This window comes from Bufo gargarizans, chromosome 6 (genome assembly GCF_014858855.1).
Source record: "Bufo gargarizans isolate SCDJY-AF-19 chromosome 6, ASM1485885v1, whole genome shotgun sequence".
Classification (NCBI taxonomy): Eukaryota; Metazoa; Chordata; class Amphibia; order Anura; family Bufonidae; genus Bufo; species Bufo gargarizans.
In genome coordinates, this window is record NC_058085.1 from 190,656,339 (window position 1) to 190,681,471 (window position 25,133).

Consider the following 25,133-nt stretch of genomic DNA (forward strand, 5'->3'; position numbering starts at 1 on the left):
GTGAGGGTCCCAGCCGTGGGACCCGCACCTATAAGACAATGTAGGTATATCTTAAAGTGGTATGCCCCCATTGTATGAGATGAGAAAACCCCTTTAAGGCCTCTTGCACACGACTGTATGCCCCAAGAGACATACGGTCCGTGAGCAGGCCATATGTCCCGTAGTGGCATTGATCGTGCACACGAGAGTACACAGCATCATAGTGTACAATCATCCTGTGCTAGTTGAGCTGCCCGCGGGGATATAGTCTTGCACTAATAGATCATATGAGTGCAGGACAATAGCCCAGTTTGCGGCACAACATGGTCAGCATCATGATGCTCTGTAATACTCCTGTACGACGATCAGGGACATATGGCCCGCTAACGAACACTATACATCTTTATAAGTGCATGTAGTCGTGTACAAGAGTCCGAAAGGTGTGGTCCATTATCAAAGTCGGACCAGCTTTGGAACTTCAACAAGATAGCCATGGAGAAATATAGGAGCATTACAACCCTATAGATCTCAATACATGAAGATGGAACCTAGAGATGCTTTTCCTTTCAAAACGGATCCGCTAAACGGATGACAAAACGGAAACCAACGTGACAAACGGATCCGTAATACAGACGGATCCGTACAAACGGATCCGTCTGAATTGCTTCTGTTTGGCTCCGTTATTGACGGATCCGTTTGAAATGCCGTTCAAGCGGATCCGTGAAACGCTAGTGTGAAAGTAGCCTTACAATGCTGGAGTACCATTCAGATAGAAATCCATCAATGTCATAAATAGAAGTAATGGAAGATTTTGCCATCAGGCCTAAAAACAGGCTTTTAGGAGAATAATGCTAATACTGGAGATGCCCCTGGAATAAAACCGAAAACCCTCAATAGAGAATGAGAACACTGTAAACTCATTTCACAAAGGTCAAAAACTGTCTCTGACTAAAGCAAAGACAATTATATAATGTGTATAGGGAGAAAGGAGCAGAAAACCATTAGTGGACATCTGTATACCCCAACAGTGCGGAAATCTACACAATGTGCCCCTTAAACTGGCATCTGTCTCATTTTATTCTTATAACAAACTAGCTGTGAGATGGTTTAAAGCCAGAGAGGAGAGTCAGTTCCTGTTCTGACCCGCCGTGTCACTTATTCATTTTAAGGGGCCTACTAGAAACTCCTCTGAGAATACCAGCTTTGGGGGCATCACAGTCCCTAGTGCTGCAGTGTTCAATGCGCTCTGCACCAAACTGCTTCCCTTCTGCTTCGAGTGACAGGAGACGACTACAGAAATCTGTCAGAGCAGAGGAGAGAGGTGGGAAAGCAGCTCAATGGAACACTGCAGCCTTAGGAACTGCCTCTGGGGCACTTGTGGGAGAGGGGGTGTACTGAATTAAAACAGCTCTTTCAAAATAACCATCCAAAAAATACGGTATATATTTATATAAGTCAGTCAGTCTCTCTCTCTCTCTCTCTCTATATATATACACATACACACGGTATGTATACATTTCAGGTAGTGTTGGCTTATATTTTTCCAGAGCGTAGGTCATCAATAGTAATATCCAAATAACCTCTTTAAACCCTTCAAGACCAAGCCAGTTTTTACCATAAGGAAGAAGCCACATTTTGCAAATCTCTTTGCAAATACCGTAACTCTGGAATGCTTTTACTTATATAAAAGCATTAGTGGTAAATTTGAGTCAATATGTTTCACATTTATTTATAAAAAATTCCCAAATTTACAGAAAATGTGGAAAAATTCACACAAAAAAAGAGAAAAAAAAGGGGGCGTAAATGGGGATGCGGGAAAAAAGGAAAGAGTGAAATGGAAAGGAAAGGAAACGAGGGATGAGGAAGGAAAATGGAGTTTGGGAATATATATATATATATATATATATATATATATATATATATATATATATATATATATATATATATATATATATATAGATATATGCAGCAGGCTGAATCCAGCCTGCTTTTGTGGGAGGGGCGTAGGGGGCTTCTTAAGCCCAAGCCGCCCAGCTCACCGGGTGCACGTCCTCTCTCGCCTTTCGCTTGGTAGGAGGAGTTGCACCTGTCAGTCCTGACTTCCGGCCGAGCTGCCCGCACGTGCGGCGTTTCTGTGCGCCAGAACCCGCCGCCTGGTAAGTTGCCCCAACTGTCCTTCATCCCCCTCCTGTTTCCACCTCCACTCCCCCCCGCGCCACCACCGCTCCCCTCCCGCCGGTCCGCTCCTCTGCCCGCCGTTGCAAGCTTGCCTCCATGCGCTCCAGCGTGGAGCGCATCACGTGGCCGCCGGACGCTTAGGCGGAAGTCGGCGGGGGGGGCGCCGGCACGATCCACCTGCCCCCACACTCGGTCCAGCGCTCCCAGTCCCCAGGGCTCCTCAGATCCCCCTCCTACCTGCCGCCTCTCTCCGCAGGGCCCCGCACCGCTCCATCCGGCTCCCCCCGGGTCCATCGCGACTGCCGCTTCCGGACGCCCACTCCCGCAACTTCCGCCCGCCGTGCGTCCCAACGTGGAACGCACCGCTCCACTACGGCGGGTTGGAGGTTGCGGGGGGGGGGGGGTGGCGGCACGGCACCGCACCGCACGCCGGGTCCCTGACATGCTCGGACATCACTGACCGTCACGGGCAGCATGGCCAAGCAATCTGCAGTGAAACTACTATCAGCCGTGTTTCACACTGAGCCGCTGCCGGACCATCACTTCAGATTGTCAAAATAAAGCCCTTGAGGCCATTCCTTTCCCTACACCGTCATGGCACACCTCACATTTCAGATTTGCCCATACATACCCATCGTCCCAGGGGGGTGATGGCATGGCCCTCAACAAACCACCCATGAACACTCTGGGGCAGACGCGGCGCAATCCCAGCGCTGCGCGGCCACCAGGTGCCCCCCCACTCACACTCCCCAGCACACACCGCTCACAGAGGGGACATCCATCACCACGGCAGTCCCCGCGCAGACCGGCGACCCTTCAGCAACCCTGCCCAGCCCCCCGTCCCAGGGGAAAAAAAAAAATAAAAAATATAAAAAAAAAACAAAAAAAAAAAAAAACGCAGGAACGCCCTGCTCTCTTCTCACCTCTTCCCTCTCTCTCGTCGCTTGTCACACTCAAGACTTGTTTCCCTCCGTCCTTCCCACTCCACCGGTCTGTGTCCGTCTCTCTCTTTGTTTTTTCCGGGTCACGCTACCCACGTGTTTCAAGGTGGTACGCCCACTCCGGCCCTGGTACGCCCAGGCCCCACCTTGTCCCAGCAGTCATCTTCTCAGGTACGCCCTGAACCGCCCCTCAACCCATCCACCCAGGATCGCCCTGGCTCACATTTCACTCAGCCATCCCTCGCCACCACTCCATCAGTTTCGCCGGGACGCAACCCCACCCATGGCACGTGTTTTTCCCATCCCTTGGCTTGCCGCCGCAGCAGTCACGCGTCATTCCCGGCACCGGCCCGGTCACATCCCAGGAAACCTCTGGTCACGCACCAGTTGCGTTTTCCCAAATCAATACGTTCGGTCTTGTCCTTTCAGGTGACTAAGCTACTCCGTGAGTGCTCCCTTTGAATCCTTTGATCCCATTTTTTGGTCTTCCAGGTAAGTAGCGGCCACGATTCACTATTCCGGCCGCCCGGCACAGCCAATCGTGGCATCATAAACTGTTCTTTTCAGGTGAACCAGGGATAATCTCGGCTTCGCCAGGTCTCATCCGTCCCCTCTGTTCACGGCATTAACAGCTCCAGCATCTTAAGGTAAGGTTATAAACCACGCCCAGTAAGGGGACCTCGCGTCCTCCGGCCTCGCCCCGACGCTGGGCACCTCCGTCCCGCCACGCGCTTCTCTCTGTAATACCACCCGCACCCACCTCGCTTCCCCCTCCAGCTTCCTTTTCCCTCTTCGTTTCAGCTCCAACATGTCCCACGTGTCCGACATCGGGGACGCTCTATCGATCGTGGAGTCTGCGGTATCGGAACGGGCAAGTCGCTCTTCTTACCGGACATGGACCATCCCCAAGATGATTGCCGAGCTGGACAAGCGAGGAATCCGCCATTCGGCCTCAGCCCGAAAGGCCGAGTTATATCACCTATTGTTTCCTGAGCCATCTACAGGGTCCACGGAGCAGATCCCCATGTCGACCATACAGCTGTCACTAACGCAGCTACACGCCACGATAAACAATTTGTCCAGTTCCATCTGTGACATGAATACCAGGCTCCAGGCGGTCGAAAGCAGGGACGCTTCACCTGCCGCACCCTCCAGTCCCGCCCCTGGTCCTTCCACTTCCCAGCCATCTTCCTCAGGTAGGTTGTCTGGGCCGCCCGAAATAGCCCCCTCCTTTTTCGTCCCCGAAAACCTGCGCAGGGACATTCTCGCAGGCAAGGACGTGAACCTGGCTGCGGTCCTCATCTCCACGCACGACACGGTGGAAAACCGGACCATCGCTTGCGGGGACGTGTCCGTAGTCCTGAAGGCCAAAGACGCGAGGTTGAACAAAAAACTCTCCATCCCGGAGTTCGTGCTCGCGTTCAGCCTCTACCGCGACATCATCTGCGCAGCACACCCAGCCAGAAGAGAGGAGCTGGACGCATATTTATACAGGGTCACGGAGCTTGGGCACAAATACGGAGGATTTGCATATTACGACTATCACCGGTCTTTTTCGGCGAAGGCAGCTGCAGCCCTCGCCCAGTTCCAGCATATTACCAACTGGGCCTCCCTCGACATGGAGCTATTCTGCAGACACTTTGCAGGTCTCAGGTCTCCTTTTTGCTCCTTCTGCCAGTCAGTCCTGCACGCCTCCGATTGGTGCCCAAGCTCCCACGCCTCCCCCCTGCCAAAACAGCAGCCGAGCACTTCGGCCCCCCAGAAACCGGGTCCGCTCCTGGACAAATTGGGTCGCCCCATCGTGTACCTGGGGAAAAACCAGTTGTGCAACAATTTCAACTCCAGCTTCTGCAACTATAGCAAATGTAAGGCGCTCCACATTTGTTCCACCTGCTTCCGGGCCCACCCCCAGTCCACCTGCTCCCAGCGCTCGGCCAAAAGCTGACTGGCCGACATTAATGTCCCCCTTCTCATCTCCCTCCTCAATACCCACCACGATCCCGCCTTCGTCCAATTCCTGCATTCCGGTTTTTCATCGGGCTTCCACACCGGCCTGGTCACCCTGCCTCGGAATTCCTGGGAGACCCCCAATCTCATGTCAGCCATGACGGACCCGGCCTCGGTGGATTCCCTTCTGCAGGTCGAGCTGCAGAAGGGTTTCATCATAGGGCCTTTTCCCACCCCTCCCTTCCAAGTCTACAGGGTGAGCCCCATTGGGTTGGTCCGCAGCAAAAATTCCAATAAAAACCGATTAATATATGATTTGTCAGCGCCTCATGCATCCAGCACCCCGAGCCTCAACTCGTTGATACCATCGGAAGAATACTCCATGCGCTATTCTTCCCTGGACGAAGCCATCCAACTCATCCTACAGGTAGGGGCAGGGGATTGGCTCTCAAAAGCGGACATTTCGGACGCTTTCAAGCTTCTACCAATCCAGCCCCACCTCTGGAGGTTTCACGGGATCAAATGGAGGGACCAGTATTACTTTGCCACCCGCCTCACGTTCGGGTCAAAGAGCAGCCCCTGGCTCTTTGATCAGTTCGCCCAGGCCCTCCATTGGATCCTGGTAAACCACGGCAACTGTCCCAGAGTCATACACTACCTGGACGATTTCTTACTGGTCGAGAACCCAAACCACGTGCCCGACAGGTTGGAAAGCCTCCTCTGCATTTTTTCCGCCTTACAGGTCCCAGTGGCGCCATCAAAGGTTGACGGCCCTAGCACGGTCCTCACCTTCTTGGGTATCACGCTCGATACCTGCAGAATGGAAGCCAGACTCCCAGAGGACAAATTAGTCAGGCTCCAGTCATTCATTTCTGCTCACATCGGTTCCAGAACCATGTCCAAGGGCGAACTGCAGTCACTTTTGGGTTCTCTCAACTTTGCAACCCGCATCATGCCGCAGGGACGATCCTTCACAGCAAGACTCCTCCAGTTGTTACCCACAGCCTCAACCCAGGACTCGCTGATCCAACTGGACCGTGAAGCCCTGGCCGACCTGGACATGTGGAGGGTCTTTCTGTCAGCATGGAATGGCATCTCCATGTTCGTCCCTCACTGGAGCCCCACCTGCCCGACCGTGTACTCCGACGCGGCAGCATCCGTCGGGTTCGGCGCCTTATTCGGCCACCAGTGGTTCGCCGATTCCTGGCCCTCCCAGATCCTCTCAGACCCTCAAGCCATCCAGTCCTCTCCTCTCCTTGAATTGTACCCCATCGTGGCAGCAGCTCAAGTCTGGGGCAAAGTATGGAGCAACATGCCCGTGCGTTTTTTCACCGACAACCACACGGTCGTCGACATCATCTCCAAAGGCAGATCCAGTTCACCCAAAGTCATGCGCTTCCTACGCAAACTCACCTGGCTTGCCCTCAAGTACAATTTCCATGTTTCTTGCACCCACATCCAGGGTATCAGGAACGTCGCAGCAGATGCCTTGTCTCGCTTAAACCTGACTCTCTTCTTCCAGGTCATGCCTCAAGCCGACAGAATCGGGATTCCACCCCCGGACTTCGGCTCTCTGATCCTGGACTAGGCAGGCACCTAGTCATGGCTCATACTCTCATCCGCAAGTCCCTGTCCGAGAACTCCACAAGGAACTACCAGTCGGGTTGGAAAGCTTTCGAGGTATTTCGTCACCTTCACCCCAAGGGCAACGTAAGCGAAACCGCTTTCATCATGGCGTTCCTGGCATACTGCCACAAGGACCTACACCTCTCCTTCAGCACCATCAGATCGTATCTATCAGGAGTTCAGCATCACCTCATGATCCGTCAGCCAGACAGCAACCCTATCTTTTCTTCCCACGCCATCAAAGCCACACTGCGGGGTATTCAAAAATGCTCTCACAAATCCGGACCCGCCAGGCAACCCGTCTCAGGGGACCTGTTCAGGAAGCTCTCATCCTCCCTAGACGGCAGTCCTTTTGGCCCTTTCAGAAGCTGCATTCTCAAAGCCGCCCTCTACCTAAGCTTCTACGGCTTTCTCCGGCCCGGGGAATTCACCGGCACCTCTCCTCACAACTCAGGCCCGGCTCTATACCAACTCACCCGTAGTCGCGAGCATTTCACCTTCACCTTGCCAGTCTCCAAAACCTCACAAATCGGGCCCCCAGTGCACATAGAATACTTCCCGACTTCCAACTCCTGGTGTCCCGTGGCCGTCCTCAACGGGTTACTCATCACACTGGGCAATCGGGCTCCCGCCAGCCCTCTCCTTCCTTTCCCTCCAAACATGGGGTCCCGGCCCATATCATCCGTAAGATGGGCCGCTGGAAGTCCTCTTGCTTCTCACGATACATCCCGCACCCGAAAGCCAAAATCGCTGCGGCTTTCTCTGACTTAGTTCTGTAGTACCATCTTTTACAATAAAGAGTCGCTCCTTACACCTTTCCTACTCGTATTTTGCCCCCTTTATTTGGCCTACCCTCGTCACGTGGCAACAGGCACACCACCAGCCACTGTAGCTAGATTAGGTTCAGTCACACTCCACAGGCTTCGCGCCGCAGCCAGGACCACAAATGCAGCAGGCTGAATCCAGCCTGCTTTTGTGGGAGGGGCGTAGGGGGCTTCTTAAGCCCAAGCCGCCCAGCTCACCGGGTGCACGTCCTCTCTCGCCCCTCCCTCCCGACCCTTCTCTTTACATCTCCCATAGGGTATGCCCCCTTTATTTGGCCTACCCTCGTCACGTGGCAACAGGCACACCACCAGCCACTGTAGCTAGATTAGGTTCAGTCACACTCCACAGGCTTCGCGCCGCAGCCAGGACCACAAATATATATATATATATTGCTCACACTCAATTAAACAAACAAAAGGTTCATACAGAAAAAAAAAAAAGAAAGAACAGGTGGAGCACCAGGATGTGGAAAGGAGGGAGGCAAGAGATGGTAACCCCCAAGAGTCTAGGGTCTCCCTAGGTGATGTAAGGAAAAGAGACCCCAGAGTCCCCAAAATCCCTTGTGAGAAATCAGAAGATTAAACAGGGCTAAAGGGCCCACAGTATAAAGTGGTCAACAATTACATAGAATGTCCGACTAATCACAGATAATAGGAGTGGAGAGAGGCTCTTCGTAAAAACAACAGACAGAATAAATATATTGATAAATATAATAATAAAAGCAATTACATCAGTCTGATGAGATATGTATAAAAATAGAACCCAATAGGGTGTATACACACACACTATGTGTTACTCACTTCACCAGGGAGGGTGGCGCAAGATAAACTCAAGACACTTGACGCCAACCCCCCCCCCCCCCCTCGCCGAGGTCGCCTGTAGAGTAATAATCTACTTGGTATCCTTCAGATGGATGACCCGGTGGCAATGCATCCAGTGGCGAATGAAGCTCCAAATAGTAAATAGTTAAAGCAGATTGTGATACTGCATAAAATACTTGTTTCCCAGATGTCTACTTTATGTTTGGATCATTTTGTAAATGGAATTTTATTTTTTTACGACGTTAGAAGGCTTAGAATTTTAGAAGCTTAACATTTTTAAGAAAATTTCCAAAACCCACTTTTTAAAAGGACCAGTTCAGTTCTGAAGTCACTTGTGAAGTTTTTGTGTCTTCATTTTCTGAAAGCTACATTTCTTTTATTTTTCTGCCGTCTTGTGCAGAGGGTCTTTTTTTTTGCACAAAGAGCTTAAATTTTTATTGGTACAATTTTTGGGTACATATGATTTTTTGATCATTCATTATTACACTTTTTTGGGGCAAGGTGACCAAAAAAAATGGCTATTTTTTATTTTATTTTATTTTTTACAGCGCTCAACTGAGGAGGTATATCATGTGATATTTTTATAGAGCAGGTCATTACGGACATAGCAATACCCAATATGTCTATTTTTTTATTTTTATTTCAGTTAAATACAATAAAAGCATTTGTGGGAAAAAAAATCATGTTTGTTTGTGTCACCATTTTCTGAATGTATATTTTTGTTATTTTTCTGCCGATCATCTTGTGTAGGGGCTCATTTTTTGCGGAAAGAATAGACATTTTTATAGGTAGCATTTTTGGGTACATATGATTTTTTTTATCACTCTTTATGTGCCAAAGTGACCCAAAAAAATTGTTTGTTTTGGCAGAGTTTTTATTTATATATTTTTTATGGAATTCCCCTTAGGTAGACTTTTTTCACTTTTTATCCCGCTGTGGGATTTCACCTATTAACCCCTTACGGACCGGCTCAGTGTCACTTTATGTGGTAATAACTTTAAAACGCTTTGACTTATCCAGGCCATTCTGAGAATGTTTTTTAGTCACATATTGTACTTCATGATACTGGTAAAATGGAGTAAAAAAAAAATTCATTTTTATTTATAAAAAAATACCAAATTTAACTTTTTAAAGGACCAGTTCAGGTCTGAAGTCACTTTGTGAAGCTTACATGATAGAAACAACCCAAAAATGACCCCATTCTAGAAACTACATCCCTCAAAACTGATTTTACAAACATTGTTAACCCTTTAGGTGTTCCACAAGAATTAATGGAATATAGAGATACAATTTCAAAATTTCACTTTTTGGGCAGATTTTCTATTTTAATATTTTTTTCCAGTTACAAAAGCAAGGGTTAACAGCCAAACAAAACATTATTTATGGCCCTGATTCTGTAGTTTACAGAAACACCCCATATGTGGTCGCAAACTGCGCAAACTGCTGTACGGGCACACGGCAGGGAGCAGAAGGAAAGGAATGCCATATGGTTTTTGGAAGGCAGATTTTGCTAGACAGTTTTTTTGGACACCATGTCCCATTTGAAGCCCCCCTGATGCACCCCTAGAGTAGAAACTCCATAAAAGTGACCCCATCTAAGAAACTACACCCCTCAAGGTATTCAAAACTGATTTTACAAACATCGTTAACCCTTTAGGTGTTCCACAAGAGTTATTGCCAAATAGAGATGAAATTTCAGAATTTAAATTTTTGGGCAAATTTCCCATTTTAATAAATTTTTTCCAGTAACAAAGCAAGGGTTAACAGCCAAACAAAACTCATTATTTATTGCCCTGATTCTGTAGTTTATAGAAACACCCCATATGTGGTTGTAAACTACTGTACGGGCACACGGCAGGGCGCAGAAGGAAAGGTGCGCCATATGGTTTCAGGAAGGCAGATTTTGCTGGATTAGTTTTTAGACACCATGTCCCATTTGAAGCCCCCTGATGCACCCCTAGAGTAGAAACTCCAAAAAAGTGGCCCCATTTTGGAAACTACGGGATAAGGTGGCAGTTTTATTGGTACTATTTTAGGGTACATATGATTTTTGGTTGCTCTCTATTACACTTTTTGCGAGGCAAAGTAACAAAATTTGCCATTAACTCTTGTGGAACACTTAAAGGGTTAACAAAGTTAGTAAAATCCGTTTTGAATACCTTGAGGGGTGTAGTTTCCAAAATGGGGTCACTTTTTGTTGTTTGTACTCTAGGGGTGCATCAGGGGGGGCTTCAAATGGGACATGGTGTCAAAAAAACAGTCCAGCAAAACCTGCCTTCCAAAAACCATATGGCGCTCCTTTCCTTCTGCGCCCTGCCGTGTGGCCATACAGCAGTTTACGACCACATATGGGGCATTTCTATAAACTACAGAATCAGGGCAATAGCTGTTTTGGCACTGTTTTTATTTTTATTATTTACAACGTTCATCTGACAGGTTAGATCATGTGCTATTTTTATAGAGCAGGTTCTCACGGACGCGGCGATACCTAATATGTATACTTTTTTTATTTATTTAGGTTTTACACAATAATATCATTTTTGAAACCAAAAAATAAATAAATCATGTTTTAGTGACTCCATAGTCTGAGAGCCATAGTTTTTTTCAGTTTTTAGGCGATTGTCTCAGGTTGGGTATCATTTTTGCGGGACGAGATGACGGGTTAGATTGGTACTATTTTGGGGTGCATATGACTTTTTGATCGCTTGCTATTACACTTTTTGTGATGCAAGGTAACAAAAAAAAAAATGGCTTTTTTGACACCGTTTTTATTTATTTATTTTTTTACAGTGTTCACCTTAGGGGTTAGGTTATGTAGTATTTTTATAGAGCAGTTTCTTACGGACGTGGCAATACCTAATATGTCTACCTTTTTTTAATTTATATAGGTTTTTACACAATAATATTAAAAAAAAAAAAAAAATCATGTTATAGTGTCTCCATAGTCTGAGACCCATAGTTTTTTTTTATTTTTTGGGCCGTTGTTTCATGTAGGGGCTCATTTTTTGCGGGATACATGCAACTTTTTTATCACTTATTACCTTTTTTGGGAAATAAGGTGGGCAAAATTTCAATTTCCTTATAGTTTTTATTTTTTTATGGCGTTGACCATGCGGGGAAAGTAACATGACCGTTTTATAGATCAGGTCGTTACGGACATGGCGATACCTAATCTGTGTAGTGTATTTTATTTTTAAAATTTTTATTCAGTGATAAGTGTTTTTTTTTATCTTTACTTTTTTTCACATTTTTTTGACCCAGACCCACTTGGTTCTTGAAGATCCAGTGGGTCTGATGTCTGTATAATACAGTACAGTATATTATATAGTGTACTGTACTGTATTTTACTTACACTTTGTCTGAACAGATTTCTGCCTTTAGCACAGATCTGTTCAGTACGATGGACAGCAGGATGCCTCAGAAGGTGTCCTGTTGCCATGGGAACCTTCCCCGTCTGCCAGTACAGAGCAGCGGTTGATGGGGAAGGAGGGAGCTCCCTGACTGCTAACCTCTTCCATAGAGCGGTCCGTACGGTGTTCTGACACTCTGGTATACCCACTGGATGCCAATGAATATTCAAGAGGAGGCGATCCCCCGCCTGCCGCACCGCGTGCAACCCCCTGCCTGCACCACCCGCACAAAATTATTCAGGTGTGCTGGGGGGTTGAAAAATCTTTATTTTCTGCATTTTAAAGTTTCTGATCCGCGGGGTCACAGGACCCCCCCCTCGGCATTGACCCAAGGTGCCTGGTTGTGTGTAACAGCCGGGGTCTCAGCGCTGTCACCATGTCTGCAGACATGGTGACAGTTTAATGCCATGACGTGTATACTCGTCATGGAGCGCTAAGTAGCAGTCCTCCATGACGAGTATACATGTCATAGGTTGGGAAGGGGTTAAGGGTTTGATCCCTGTTTCAATTCAGTACAATACATTCAGTAAGACACTGACAGTTGCCTAGGAGACCCAGCATACAGGCTGGATCTCCTGGGCTTCCGTAGCTGGAAGGCTCCAATGGCCGGGTTAAGGCACCGGAGCTGCCATGGCAACCATCGGCCCCCTGTCACCGCAGAGCGCAGGGGGGGGTTATGGAGTCAGAGGGAGCCCTCTCTCTCTGCAAACACTGCACGACCGCGGCATATGAAAGGATTAATCCGCCGGCATCACCGCATACAGCGATGCCCGCGGAAGCAGCATCCGCCCGATCACATCACGTACATGCACGTGAAGATGCGGCAAGAAGCAGCATTCCCTTACGTAACAATGCGTGAAGGGGTTAATGGTGGCCCAAACTAATTTATATGCCCTGCACTTTATCGCCCAACATCCAACAACATCATTTCCTTGAACCCAGATGTGGACCTCAGTAAATGCAGCAGAGATGATGACTTTTTTGGGACTTGTGTTGAATACGGGCTTTGTAAAAAAAAAAAATCCAGAATTTAAACAACATAGGAGTACAGATGTTGCACCACACTCCAATTTACAATATGGCCATGACCTGGAAACGACTTGAAGCCATTCTGAAATTGCCAGTCCTCGAAAACTTTAGCATCAGATTTGCTGAGGTGTACACCACCGAAAAAGCATCTGTGCAGATAAGTCCATTATACATTTTAAAAGGAAGGGTAAATCCCGCCAATACCTGCTCAGCAATAGGGCAAGGTATGGCATTAAAATGTAAGCACAGGACAGTTTACTGGAACTGTAAGCACTGACCACAGTACCACCTGTACGAGGTACCACTACCCCCAAACCAGAGGGGTTGATTTTTCAGATCAAGGTCTGAAGCCTTACAGTGCCATGCGGAAAACGAAGGTATGCTACAAAAAGCTGGCAGTGCACATATTACAGATGGCACTGTATAATGCTTACGTTATTTCAATCTGTAGACCACACAGGAACGTTCCTTAAGTTTTCAAGAGGTGGCGATCAAGGCCCTAATTCAAAACCAGGAAGGGGAGGGCTTATGGGCACTACCCCATCTAAAAGTGACATTTTGCTGGTGAAGTCTCCCAAACGGGTAAGGAAGGGAACGACCCAAAAAAGATGCAGAGTGTGTTCCAAAAGGGGGATACAAAAGGATACCATTTATCACTGTGAAACCTGACCTGAAAATCCTGGTCTGTGCATAAAGGATTGCTTCAAAGTGAACCACTCATCTATGGGTTATTAATTGTATTCTTTATGTACTCTGTAATTTTAGCACATTATTACACAGCTTACATTTACATCCCTCACTACACATTTGTTTATGAAAAACACCTGTGGGGTAAGAAAGCTTACTACACACCTTCAAAAATTCTGTGCGGGTTGTCGTTTCCAAAATGGGGTCACTTCTTGAGGGGTTCTTTTTTTTTTATCTCGGAACCTCAGCATTTGTGTGATGTCCATGTTGCATCTGTTTTTTTGCTGACCCATTGACGACATAAAGTCACGTGCATGGGGCCTAAAGAGCTGAAATCTCACAGTGGCACAAATTGGGCACAATATATTAGGCAATGAAAAATCAAGCCATGGGGAGGAAAGAACTGTCTGTAGAGCCCAGAGCCTCAATATTGTGGGAGGCAAAGGTCCAGGGAATGTACAAAACATTTCTGCAGCACTGAAAGTTTCCAAAGAGCACAGGGGCCTCCATCATTCTTAAATGGAAGAAGTTTGGAATAACTAGGATTCTTTCTAGAGCTGGCTGCCCCAAACTAAGTAATCAGGGCTATGTAAAAAAGTGACCAAAAACACAGAGAGTGCAGATGGGAGAAACTTCCAGAAGGTTATCCATCAATGCATCACTCCACCATTTGGGCTTTATGAAAAATTGACTAGAAAGAAGCCTCTCCTCAGTAAGACACTTGAAAGACCACCTCAACTTTGCAAAAAGCACCTAAAGGAATCTCAGACTCTGAGAAACAAGATTCTATTGTCTGATAAAACAAAGAGTTAATTTTTTGGCCTCACCTCTAAGCTTTATGCCTGGAGGAAACCAGGTACTGCTCATCAACTGCCCAAAACCATCCCTACAGTGAAGCATGGTGTTGGAAGCATCATACTGTGATGGTGTTTTTCAGCGGCTGGGACAGGAAGACTGGTTAGGGTTGAGGGAAAGCTGAATGGAGCAAAGTACAGAGATATTCTTAATGAAAACTTGATCAATAGGGGTCTATCCTAGGCAGAAGGTTCAACAATAAGACAATGACTAAGCACACAGCCAAGACAACACAGGACTGGCTTAGGGACAACTCGGTGAAGGTCATTGAGTGGCACAGCCAAAACCCAAATGAGCGTCGTTGGAGAAACCTGAAAATGGCTGTCCACAGACGATAGCCATCCAAACTGACAGAGCTTGAGAGGATCTGCAGAGAAGAATAGCAGAAAATCCTTAAATCCAAACCTTGTGGCATCATACCCAAGAAGACTGGAGTCTGTAATCACTGCCAAAGTTGCTTCAACTAAATACTCAGTGAAGGGTCTGAAAACTTGTCAATGCAATATTTTAGTTTTTTTCTTTTTAATAAATTATCAAAAGATTTTGAACATTCTGTTACTCATTATGGATTGAGTGCAGAACAATGGGGAAAAACGTTTTTTTTATTTTTTTATTTGAGCACAAGGCCACAACTTATAAAGTGAAAAAGGCTCTGAAGACATTCCAAATGCAGAATTCCAGTGTAATCTGCCCTCCAAAAGTCAAATGGCTCCTTCCCTTCTGAACTCCCCACATATGGGGAGTTGCACATTCAGGAGAAAGTGAGTAACAAATTATGGGGTTATTTTCTACTGTTATCTCTTGTAAAAATGTGGGCCTAAACCCACATTTTATTGTAAAAAAATAAATAAAATATAAGTTTTCATCTTCACAGTGTTTCTAAATACTATGAAAGCCCGTTGGGTCAAAGTGCTCACTACACCCCTTGAAAAATTCTTTGGGCAGTGTAGTGTCCAAAATGGGGTCAGTTTTTGGGGGTTTCCAAAATACAGGTAAGCCAGGTTCACTTTAAAATCAACATAATTACCAAAAACCATATGGACACTCCTCTTCTGAACCCTGCCGTGCGCCCATACAGCAGTTTACAACCACATATGGGGTGTTTCTGTAAACTGTAGAATCAGAGTAATAAATGATGATGTTTGCATTGTTAACCATTGATGTGTTACAGGAACAATGTATTAAAATGGAAAATCAGCAAAAAAAAATAAAAAATTATTAATTTTTTAATTTTGCCTTAATTCCTGTAGAACACCTGAAGAGTTAACAAAGTTTATAAATTCAGTTTTGAACAATTTGAGGGGTGTAGTTTCTAAAATAATCATATATTAGTCATAAAAAGTAATTTATGAGTGGTTTCTACTATGTAACCCCCCCCCCCCCCCCCAAAGTCACTTCAGAACTGAACCCTAAGAAAGATAGAAATTCTAATTTAGAAAATAGCAAATTTTTACAAATTGAAACATATCGACTCAAGTTTACCGCTACCATGAAGTATTAGGTGTCACAAGAAAACATTCTCAGAATGGCTTGGATAAGTAAAAGCATTCCAAAGTTATTACCACATAAAATGAGACTTCAGGGTTGCAAAAATCAGGCTAAGTCCTGAAGGTGAAACACTTTTTCTTTGCAAATCTCAGATGAACAGTACACAATAGGTCGTTGGAAAATCTGCAACATCTAGAAAGAGAATCGCTAGCAGTAAACTTACCTTATGGACACTTTTTGGATTCTCCAGCCATGCATAGTACATCTCTTCCACATAGCTTGAGTTGATGCCACTTAAGAATGGCTCTTTTGCTCCAGATGAATGTACACAGCAACTTTGTATTAGAGCCCTTGAGGGGGTTTTCTGTTTTGCTAGCAAGCCAATGCAACATGGTTTAAACTTAACAGCAATTGTTCTGATCATCTTCTTTCATTTAGTGGTTTATCTATAAAAATAAAAAAACATGAAATCAATATTGATTTTGTATATGATGACTACAGCACTAAAGGAGATGCTACAGTAACCATCAGAGCACATCTCCATGAGTTTTGCAGAGTTAAGCTTCCAGAAACCCTTTGAGCAATCTACTATATACCATATTTTTGGCCCTATAAGGCGACCTTTATCCGCTCCAAAGTGGGGGGAAATGTCAGTGTGTCTTATGGTGCAAATACTAATGACAGCTTCCATTATGGAAGTGCTCATTAATACAGGAGGACTAGGGAGCGGTGAATGCAGTGCTCCCAGGCTCTGTACTCACTGCTTCCAGTCTTCCTCGGCCTCTTGCTGTGCTGAGTCCTGCGCCAGCGTGAGGATGTTGGCACTCTGTGTCCTCACATTGTGTGGCATCCGGTCACAGCATAGCACAGCAGGAAGGCCAGGAAGAGTGCTGGACGATAGGAGTGGAGGTGACATCCAGAGTAGGAGAGGTAAGTTGATTTATTTATTTTTCTCTGATCTGAGGTCTGCTTCACATGGGGGACTTATTAACACGGAGTTATGATCTGAGGTCTAATTGGGGGATCTTATAAAAATTGGGCATCTGATCTAAGGTTTGATTGGGGGTCTGATCTGAGATCTGAAAAACAGCCTTACTAACATTAGGGGTCTAATCTGAGATCCGATTGGGGGTCTTATTAACATTGGGGCTCTTGTTAACATCTTGTCTGTTCTGAGGTCTGATTAACACTGGAGGTTTGAGCTGCATGGGGGGGTTTGATGCATATATTTTTTGGTGGTGCTGTTATTAGAAAAAAGCAGCCATATTCTTGTGATCCTCGCGTTCGAAAAGTCCCTCTATTCTAGCACTGCAGGCCTGGCAATCAGAATCTGACACTCTGGAAGTAATGAGGTCAAGTCCATCGTTCACGTGACCAATCTGCCAATCACTTGCCTCAGAGTTCAGATGCCACTGATACACAAATGGCGAATGAGGCAAGTGACTGGCGTGTCATGTGAGCAATGGACGTGATGTCATCACTGCCGGTTTGACAAGGCCCAGACCTGTAGCACTGGAACGCAGGAACCTTTACAAGCTGAGTCAAGTTTTTAAAATTTGTTTTATAACCTTGATTCAGACCTGTAGCACTGGAACGCAGGAACCTTTACAAGCTGAGTCAAGTTTTTAAAATTTGTTTTATAACCTTGATTGTTTCCCTGATAACTGCAAAAATGTTGGACACCCCTTTAATGCTCTCTGATACAGTATATGTTCAAGGATCTTCACTCATAATGATATGCTCCTCTGACTGCCAACTTGTAAAAAAAAAAACAATGCCATAAATGATGCTGCTACTAGAAGATGACCCATCTGCAGTAATGCAATGCCTCTGATTTATATATGGAGCACAGCACTGCCAAAATATCAATTTTCACATTTTAATTCTATTAAACAATTTTCTGGCAATGCTTTCAATTTCTCAGTAATAACGTGCCCAAAATAATAAAACGAAACATATTCATTAGGATAAAGAATAGCAGCAACAGCAAATCTTAACTAAGTGGAGCCAAAAGATGCCCAGGTAGGTCCAAGTGGAAACCGGGTGCCTATGTCATCTTTTTCAAGGCCGTGCATCGATGCCAGGAAATAACCAACTAAAAATTACATTTAGGAGTCAAATAAAACGTTGGCAGATTTAAACACGTACATAATTACTGCTATAATTAAATGACTTTCTGTGTGCAGAGCTCCATATTTCTTTCCCCAGATTGATAGGAATATGACACCCCGCCAACCAGCCACCGAGTACTGGGTGGTACTGGTTACTGCAGCTGAACTGCTGGACGCCGGCATGGCCACTCCACAGAGGACGGAGCTCCAACCAATGTTTCCAGCACCAGCAGATAGGGATGAGCGATTAATCAAATTAATTCAATTATTTTGCCCTTTTAGTGCCCGATGATCACCGTGGGCGCTCAGCACTAACACAAATGTGGCCTTAGGAGGAACATGACGCATCAGGTGGGAGACTACACTGGCAAAATCATCACTTCAACAAAAGGGGTCTGTATTCTAAAAACAATGGCACTACAGAACGCCACATGTCCTAGGCCACCAGCAGATGTCGCAGTGCCCTCTAGGAGGCATCACTCATCATCATCTATTATCATATGGACCATAGAAATCTGTACAGATATAGTGACATATATATATATACACACTATATACGCCACTGACCCCTCTAGAGAACTGCAGCACATTGTCCTCTCTACCTCCTGACAGATACACTATATAGTGATACATTCTGCAGATTATTACACCACGTGGGCCGCTTAACCCCTTAAGGACATAGGGCGTACCGGTACGCCCTATTTCCCGAGTCCTTAAGGACCAAGGGCGTACCGGTACGTCCTAACTTAAAATCTTAATTCCGGCGCCGCTGGGGTTAATCGGAACGGGATTTCGGCTGAAATCATTCAGCCGGCATCCCGTAACAACGCAGGGGGGGGTCATTTGACCCCCCCGTATCGGCGATCGCAGAAAACCGCAGGTCAATTCAGACCTGCGGTTTGCTGCGCTTTTTGCCGTTTCTGATCCCCGCGGTCCCTGACCGCGGGGATCAGAAACTTCAGAGTGCCCGAAATCAATATTGTTAACCCCCCCCTGCACCCCTGCACGATTTGATGGCGGCGGGTGGTGCAGGGGGGGTGTCGCATGCAGTGGGGGCGTTGCGGGAGGCGGGCGGTGCGGCAGGCGGGATCGCGATCCCCCGCCCGCCTCCCATTGCATAATCGTTGGTGTACAGTGGGTATACCAGGGTGCCAGCACATTGCTGGCACCCTGGTATAAACGGCTGACATCGTTGATGCGATGTCAGCCGTTTAACCCTTTCCATACAGCGGTCCGTACGGACCGCTGTATGGAAAAGGTTAACAGTAAGAGGGAGCTCCCTCCCTCTCCGATCGGGGGGCTGCTGTGCCTTTGCAGCCCCCCGATGGGAGAAGGAGAGAGCCCCCAGACAGCCCCCCCAGAACCCCGTCCTTACCCTTCCCCGTCTGCGAAGTTCTGACCATAACTGAGCAGACGGGGAAGGTTCCCATGGCAACAGGACGCCTGATCAGGCGTCCTGCTGTCCATGGTGCTGAACAGATCTGTGCTGAAAGCATAGACCTGTTCAGTGTAAGTAAAATACAGTGCAGAAACCAATATAGGTTCTGTTCTGTATTTTACAGACATCAGACCCACTGGATCTTCAAGAACCAAGTGGGTCTGGGTCAAAAAAATCAAATAAAAAGTGAAAAAAGTTAAGATAAAAAAAAAAAACATTTATCACTGAATAAAAATTAAAAAAATAAAATACACTACACATATTAGGTATCGCCGCGTCCGTAACGACCTGATCTATAAAATGGTCATGTTACTTTCCCCGCACAGTGAACGCCATAAAAATAAAAAAATAAAAACTATGAGAAAATTGAAATTTTGCCCACCTTACTTCCCAAAAAAGGTAATAAAAGTGATCAAAAAAGTCGCATGTACGCCAAAATAGTACCAATCAAACCGTCATCTCATCCCGCAAAAAATGAGACCCTACTCAAGATAATCGCCCAAAAACTGAAAAAACTATGGCTCTTAGACTATGGAAACACTAAAACATGATTTTTTTTGGTTTCAAAAATAAAATCATTGTGTAAAATGTACATAAATAAAAATAAAGTATACATATTAGGTATCGCCGCGTCCGTATCGACCGGCTCTATATAAATATCACATGACCTAACCCCTCAGGTGACCACCGTAAAAAAAAAAAAAAAAAACTGTGTAAAAAAAGCAATTTTTTGCCATCTTACGTCACAAAAAGTGTAATAGCAAGCGATCAAAAAGTCATATGCACCCCAAAATAGTGCCAATCAAACTGTCATCTCACCCCGCAAAAAATTAGACCCTACTCAAGATAATCACCCAAAAACTGAAAAAACTATGGCTCTTAGACTATGGAGACACTAAACAATTTTTTGGTTTTCAAAATGAAGTTATTGTATAAAACTTACATAAATAAAAAAAATTGTATACATATTAGGTATCGCCGCGTCCGTGACAACCTGCTCTATAAAATTACCACGTGATCTAACCTGTCAGATGAATGTTGTAAATAACAAAAAAAAAAAACATGCCAAAAAAGCTATTTCTTGTTACCTTGCCGCACAAAAAGTGTAATATAGAGCAACCAAAAATCATATGTACCCTAAACTAGTACCAACAATACTGCCACCCTATTCCGTACTTTCTAAAATGGGGTCACTTTTTTTGGAGTTTCTACTCTAGGGGTGCATCAGGGGGGCTTCAAATGGGACATGGTGTCAAAAAACCAGTCCAGCAAAATCTGCCTTCCAAAAACCGTATGGCATTCCTTTTCTTCTGCACCCTGCCGTGTGCCCGTACAGTAGTTTAGGACCACATATGGGGTGTTTCTGTAAACTACAGAATCAGGGCCATAAATAATGAGTTTTGTTTGGCTGTTAACCCTTGCTTTGTTACAGGAAAAAAAATATTAAAATGGAAAATCTGCCAAAAAAGTGAAATTTTGAAATTGTATCTCTATTTTCCATTGAATCTTGTGCAACACCTAAAGGGTTAACAAAGTTTGTAAAATCAGTTTTGAATACCTTGAGGGGTGTAGTTTCTTAGATGGGGTCACTTTTATGGAGTTTCTACTCTAGGGGGGCATCAGGGGGGCTCCAAATGGGACATGGTGTCAAAAAACCAGTCCAGCAAAATCTGCCTTCCAAAAACCGTATGGCATTCCTTTCCTTCTGCACCCTGCCGTGTGCCCGTACAGTAGTTTACGACCACATATGGGGTGTTTCTGTAAACTACAGAATCAGGGCCATAAATAATGAGTTTTGTTTGGCTGTTAACCCTTGCTTTGTTACTGGAAAAAAAATATTAAAATGGAAAATCTGCCAAAAAAGTGAAATTTTGAAATTGTATCTCTATTTTCCATTGAATCTTGTGCAACACCTAAAGGGTTAACAAAGTTTGTAAAATCAGTTTTGAATACCTTGAGGGGTGTAGTTTCTTAGATGGGGTCACTTTTATGGAGTTTCTACTCTAGGGGTGCATCAGGGGGGCTTCAAATGGGACATGGTGTCAAAAAAACTGTCCAGCACAATCTGGCTTCCAAAAACCATACGGCGCACCTTTCACTCTACGCCCCGCTGTGTGGCCGTACAGTAGTTTATGGCCACATATGGGGTGTTTCTGTAAACAGTAGAGTCAGGGCAATAAAGATACAGTCTTGTTTGGCTGTTAACCCTTGCTTTGTTAGTGGAAAAAATGGGTTAAAATGGAAAATTAGGCAAAAAAATGAAATTCTCAAATTTCATCCCCATTTGCCAATAACTCTTGTGCAACACCTAAAGGGTTAACAGAGTTTGTAAAATCAGTTTTGAATACCTTGAGGGGTGTAGTTTCTTAGATGGGGTCACTTTTATGGAGTTTCTACTCTAGGGGTGCATCAGGGGGCTTCAAATGGGACATGGTGTCAAAAAAAACTGTCCAGCAAAATCTGGCTTCCAAAAACCATACGGCGCACCTTTCACTCTACGCCCCGCTGTGTGGCCGTACAGTAGTTTATGGCCACATATGGGGTGTTTCTGTAAACAGCAGAGTCAGGGCAATAAAGATACAGTCTTGTTTGGCTGTTAACCCTTGCTTTGTTAGTGGAAAAAATGGGTTAAAATGGAAAATTAGGCAAAAAAATGAAACTCTCAAATTTCATCCCCATTTGCCAATAACTCTTGTGCAACACCTAAAGGGTTAACGGAGTTTGTAAAATCAGTTTTGAATACCTTGAGGGGTGTAGTTTATAGAATGGGGTCATTTTTGGGCGGTTTCTATTATGTAAGCCTCGCAAAGTGACTTCAGAGCTGTAGTGGTCCCTAAAAATTGGGTTTTTGTAAATTTCTGAAAAATTTCAAGATTTGCTTCTAAACTTCTAAGCCTTGTAACATCCCCAAAAAATAAAATATCATTCCCAAAATAATTCAAACATGAAGTAGACATATGGGGAATGTTAAGTCATCACAATTTTTTGGGGTATTACTATGTATTACAGAAGTAGAGAAACTGAAACTTTGAAATTTGCTAATTTTTCCAAATTTTTGGTAAATTAGGTATTTTATTATGCAAAAAAATTAATTTTTTTGACTTTTTTTTACTAGTATCATGAAGTACAATATGTGACGAAAAAACAATCTCAGAATGGCCTGGATAAGTCAAAGCGTTTTAAAGTTATCACCACTTAAAGTGACACTGGTCAGATTTGCAAAAAATGGCCTGGTCCTTAAGGTGAAAATGAGCCCGGTCCTTAAGGGGTTAAGTCCCTGGATGCCGGAGTCAATAGGGACCATGGCATCAAGGCAGTTACACAGAAGCTCCCTATCACCATCCAACACAATCATAGGAGACGGATGCGTTGTCATGACAGCTGGGCCCCAACAGAGGCTCCTATTTCACTCTGTCACGACATGACGTAAGGGGAGCAGGTGACTGCGGCAGCATGCTATTGACTGCATCCCCCCACTGACGCAGGGGAGATCCAAAGACGGCCGTGGAGCGATCCTGAAGGCGACTAGGAAAGTTTGCTCAGGAATTTGGGGGGTGGGGGGGTTATTCAGTCTTGATGACCACTTTAACTCTACAAGTTTCTGAATGTCCTTGCAGACTGAGCAGCTATGAAAGCAGGACGCTGGCTGTCAGTGACAGGCGACCTCCCCTTAGAAATACCAGCTCTGCCTTCTCTATCACTATGCAGATCAGGAAAATGCCGCTTCCTGCTGCGGTCCTAGCGATCACATCACATAGCAGCTTGTACAACCTCTTTGGGGGCTGTATTCCACCTTTAAGGCCCCCGGCACACATTGCAGAAATTCACCTGCCGTGCGGATTTCCAAGTCCACAGCATGTCAATTATGTCTGCAGTTTTAGCTCTGGATCTCACCCTTTTCAATGGAAGGGCGAGATCTGTGGCAAAACTGCATCAAATCCACAACAAAAAACACTATTAGAAATTGCGGTTTTCGGTGTGGATATAATGCAAAAATGCACATAAATCCACATCCAGATCTTATGTGCGTTCACGTGCACTTGTGTGCGGGTACTCTAACTGAAGTTAAAACGTCAGTCCCAGGTACAGGAGAAATCAGCAATAAAAACAATATAAGGTTAAATACCACCTTTTGGTCATGTATGATCTCATAAGTGGTACAGCGTGTAAAATAAAATAGAAAATAAAAAAAATAAACGCAACTGCTAACCGACACCGACTTTCTAGCCCCAACCCTGGTGACCATTACCCATATATCTGCTACATCACAATGAAAGAGGACATAATTAAAAATACACTGCCTGTCCAAAAAAAAAAAAAAAAAGGTCGCCACCTGGATTTAACTAAGCAAATAGGTATGAGCCTCCTATTGGATAATTACTGCATGGGCGATTATCAGTTTTTTAACCCCAACTGGTGCAATGAGTTGCTTCTCATTTCTTAAACAACCATGTTGAAAGACACATCTCGTGGTCGTTGAAAAGATGTTAGTCTGTTTGAGAAGGGTCAAATCATTGGCATGCATCAAGCAGAGAAAACATCAAAGGAGATTGCAGAAACTACTAAAATTGGGTTAAGAACTGTCCGACACATTATTAAAAACTGGAAGGATAGTGGGGACCCATCGCATTCGAGGAAGAAATGTGGTGGGAAAAAATCCTGAATGATCCTGATCGGCGATCACTTAAATGTTTGGTGAAATCAAATCGAAGAAAAAACAACTGTGGAACTCAGGGATATGTTTAATAGTGAACGTAAGAGAATTTCCACACGCACAATGCGAAGGGAACTCAAGGGATTGGGGCTGAACAGCTGTGTAGCCATAAGAAAACCACTAATCAGTGAGGAAAACCAGAAAAAAAGGCTTTAATTTGCTAGGGAGCATAAAGATTGGATTCGGGAGCAATGTAAAGAGGTCATGTGGTCTGATGAGTCCAGATTTACCCTTTTACAGAGTGATGGGCGCATCAGGGTAAGAAGAGAGGCAGATGAAGTGATGCACCCATCATGCCTAGTGCCTACTGTACAAGCCTGTGGGGGCAGTGCTATGATCTGGGGTTGCTGCAGTTGGTCAGGTCCAGGTTCAGCAACAGTATGTGCTCCAAGAATGAGGTCAGCTGACCACACGCTGAACATACTGAATGACCAGATTATTCCATCAATGGATTTTTTCTTCCCTGATGGCACAGGCATATTCCAAGATGACAATGCCAGGATTCATCGGGCTCAAATTGTGAAAGAGTGGTTCGGGAGCATGAGACATCATTTCCACACATGGATTGGCCACCACAGAGTCCAGACTTTAACCCCATTAAGAATCTTTGGGATGTGCTAGAGAAGGCTTTGCGCAGCAGTCAGACTCTACCATCATCAATGCAAGATCTTGGTGAAAAATTAACGCAACACTGGATGGAAATAAATCTTTGACATTACAGAAGCTTATCGAAACAATGCCACAGCGAGTGCGTGCCGTAATCAAAGCTAAAGTTTTTTTTGTTGTGGCAACTTTTTTTGGACAGGCAGTGTATATATTTTTGTTGCATTTAGTGCTATTAAAAAAGAATAAAAAATGTTAAAAAAAGAAAAAAATTTCCTCTTTTTTAACATTTTTCCAGGTATAAAAATACATAAAAAGGACAGAAAATTAAGTCCCATTTATCACTGGAAAAAAGGAAAAAAAAAAAATTTATGTGCCTGGCCAAGAAAGAAAAGGGGAAGGGGGGGGGTGGCCCAGTTATGCACATCCAACATCCGTTTGAGCCATTTCTGTCCAGCATGCAGTACTTTTTTCCGTCTAA

At 45.0% G+C, this 25,133-nt stretch overlaps 1 protein-coding gene across 6 annotated transcripts in view; it reads right to left on the minus strand.

Annotated features, from left to right (window-relative positions):
* Window positions 1-25,133, minus strand: part of OGDHL (oxoglutarate dehydrogenase L) — a 235,419-nt gene that overhangs the window by 134,567 nt on the left and 75,719 nt on the right. For all 6 annotated transcript variants that reach the window (XR_006390389.1, XM_044297687.1, XM_044297685.1 and 3 more), the window contains exon 2: window positions 16,010-16,232. Coding sequence is in view for 5 of the 6 variants with exons in the window: in XM_044297687.1 (XP_044153622.1) it covers window positions 16,010-16,210 (201 nt within the window). In the remaining variant the exon portion in view is untranslated. The remainder of the gene's footprint in view (window positions 1-16,009; window positions 16,233-25,133) is intronic.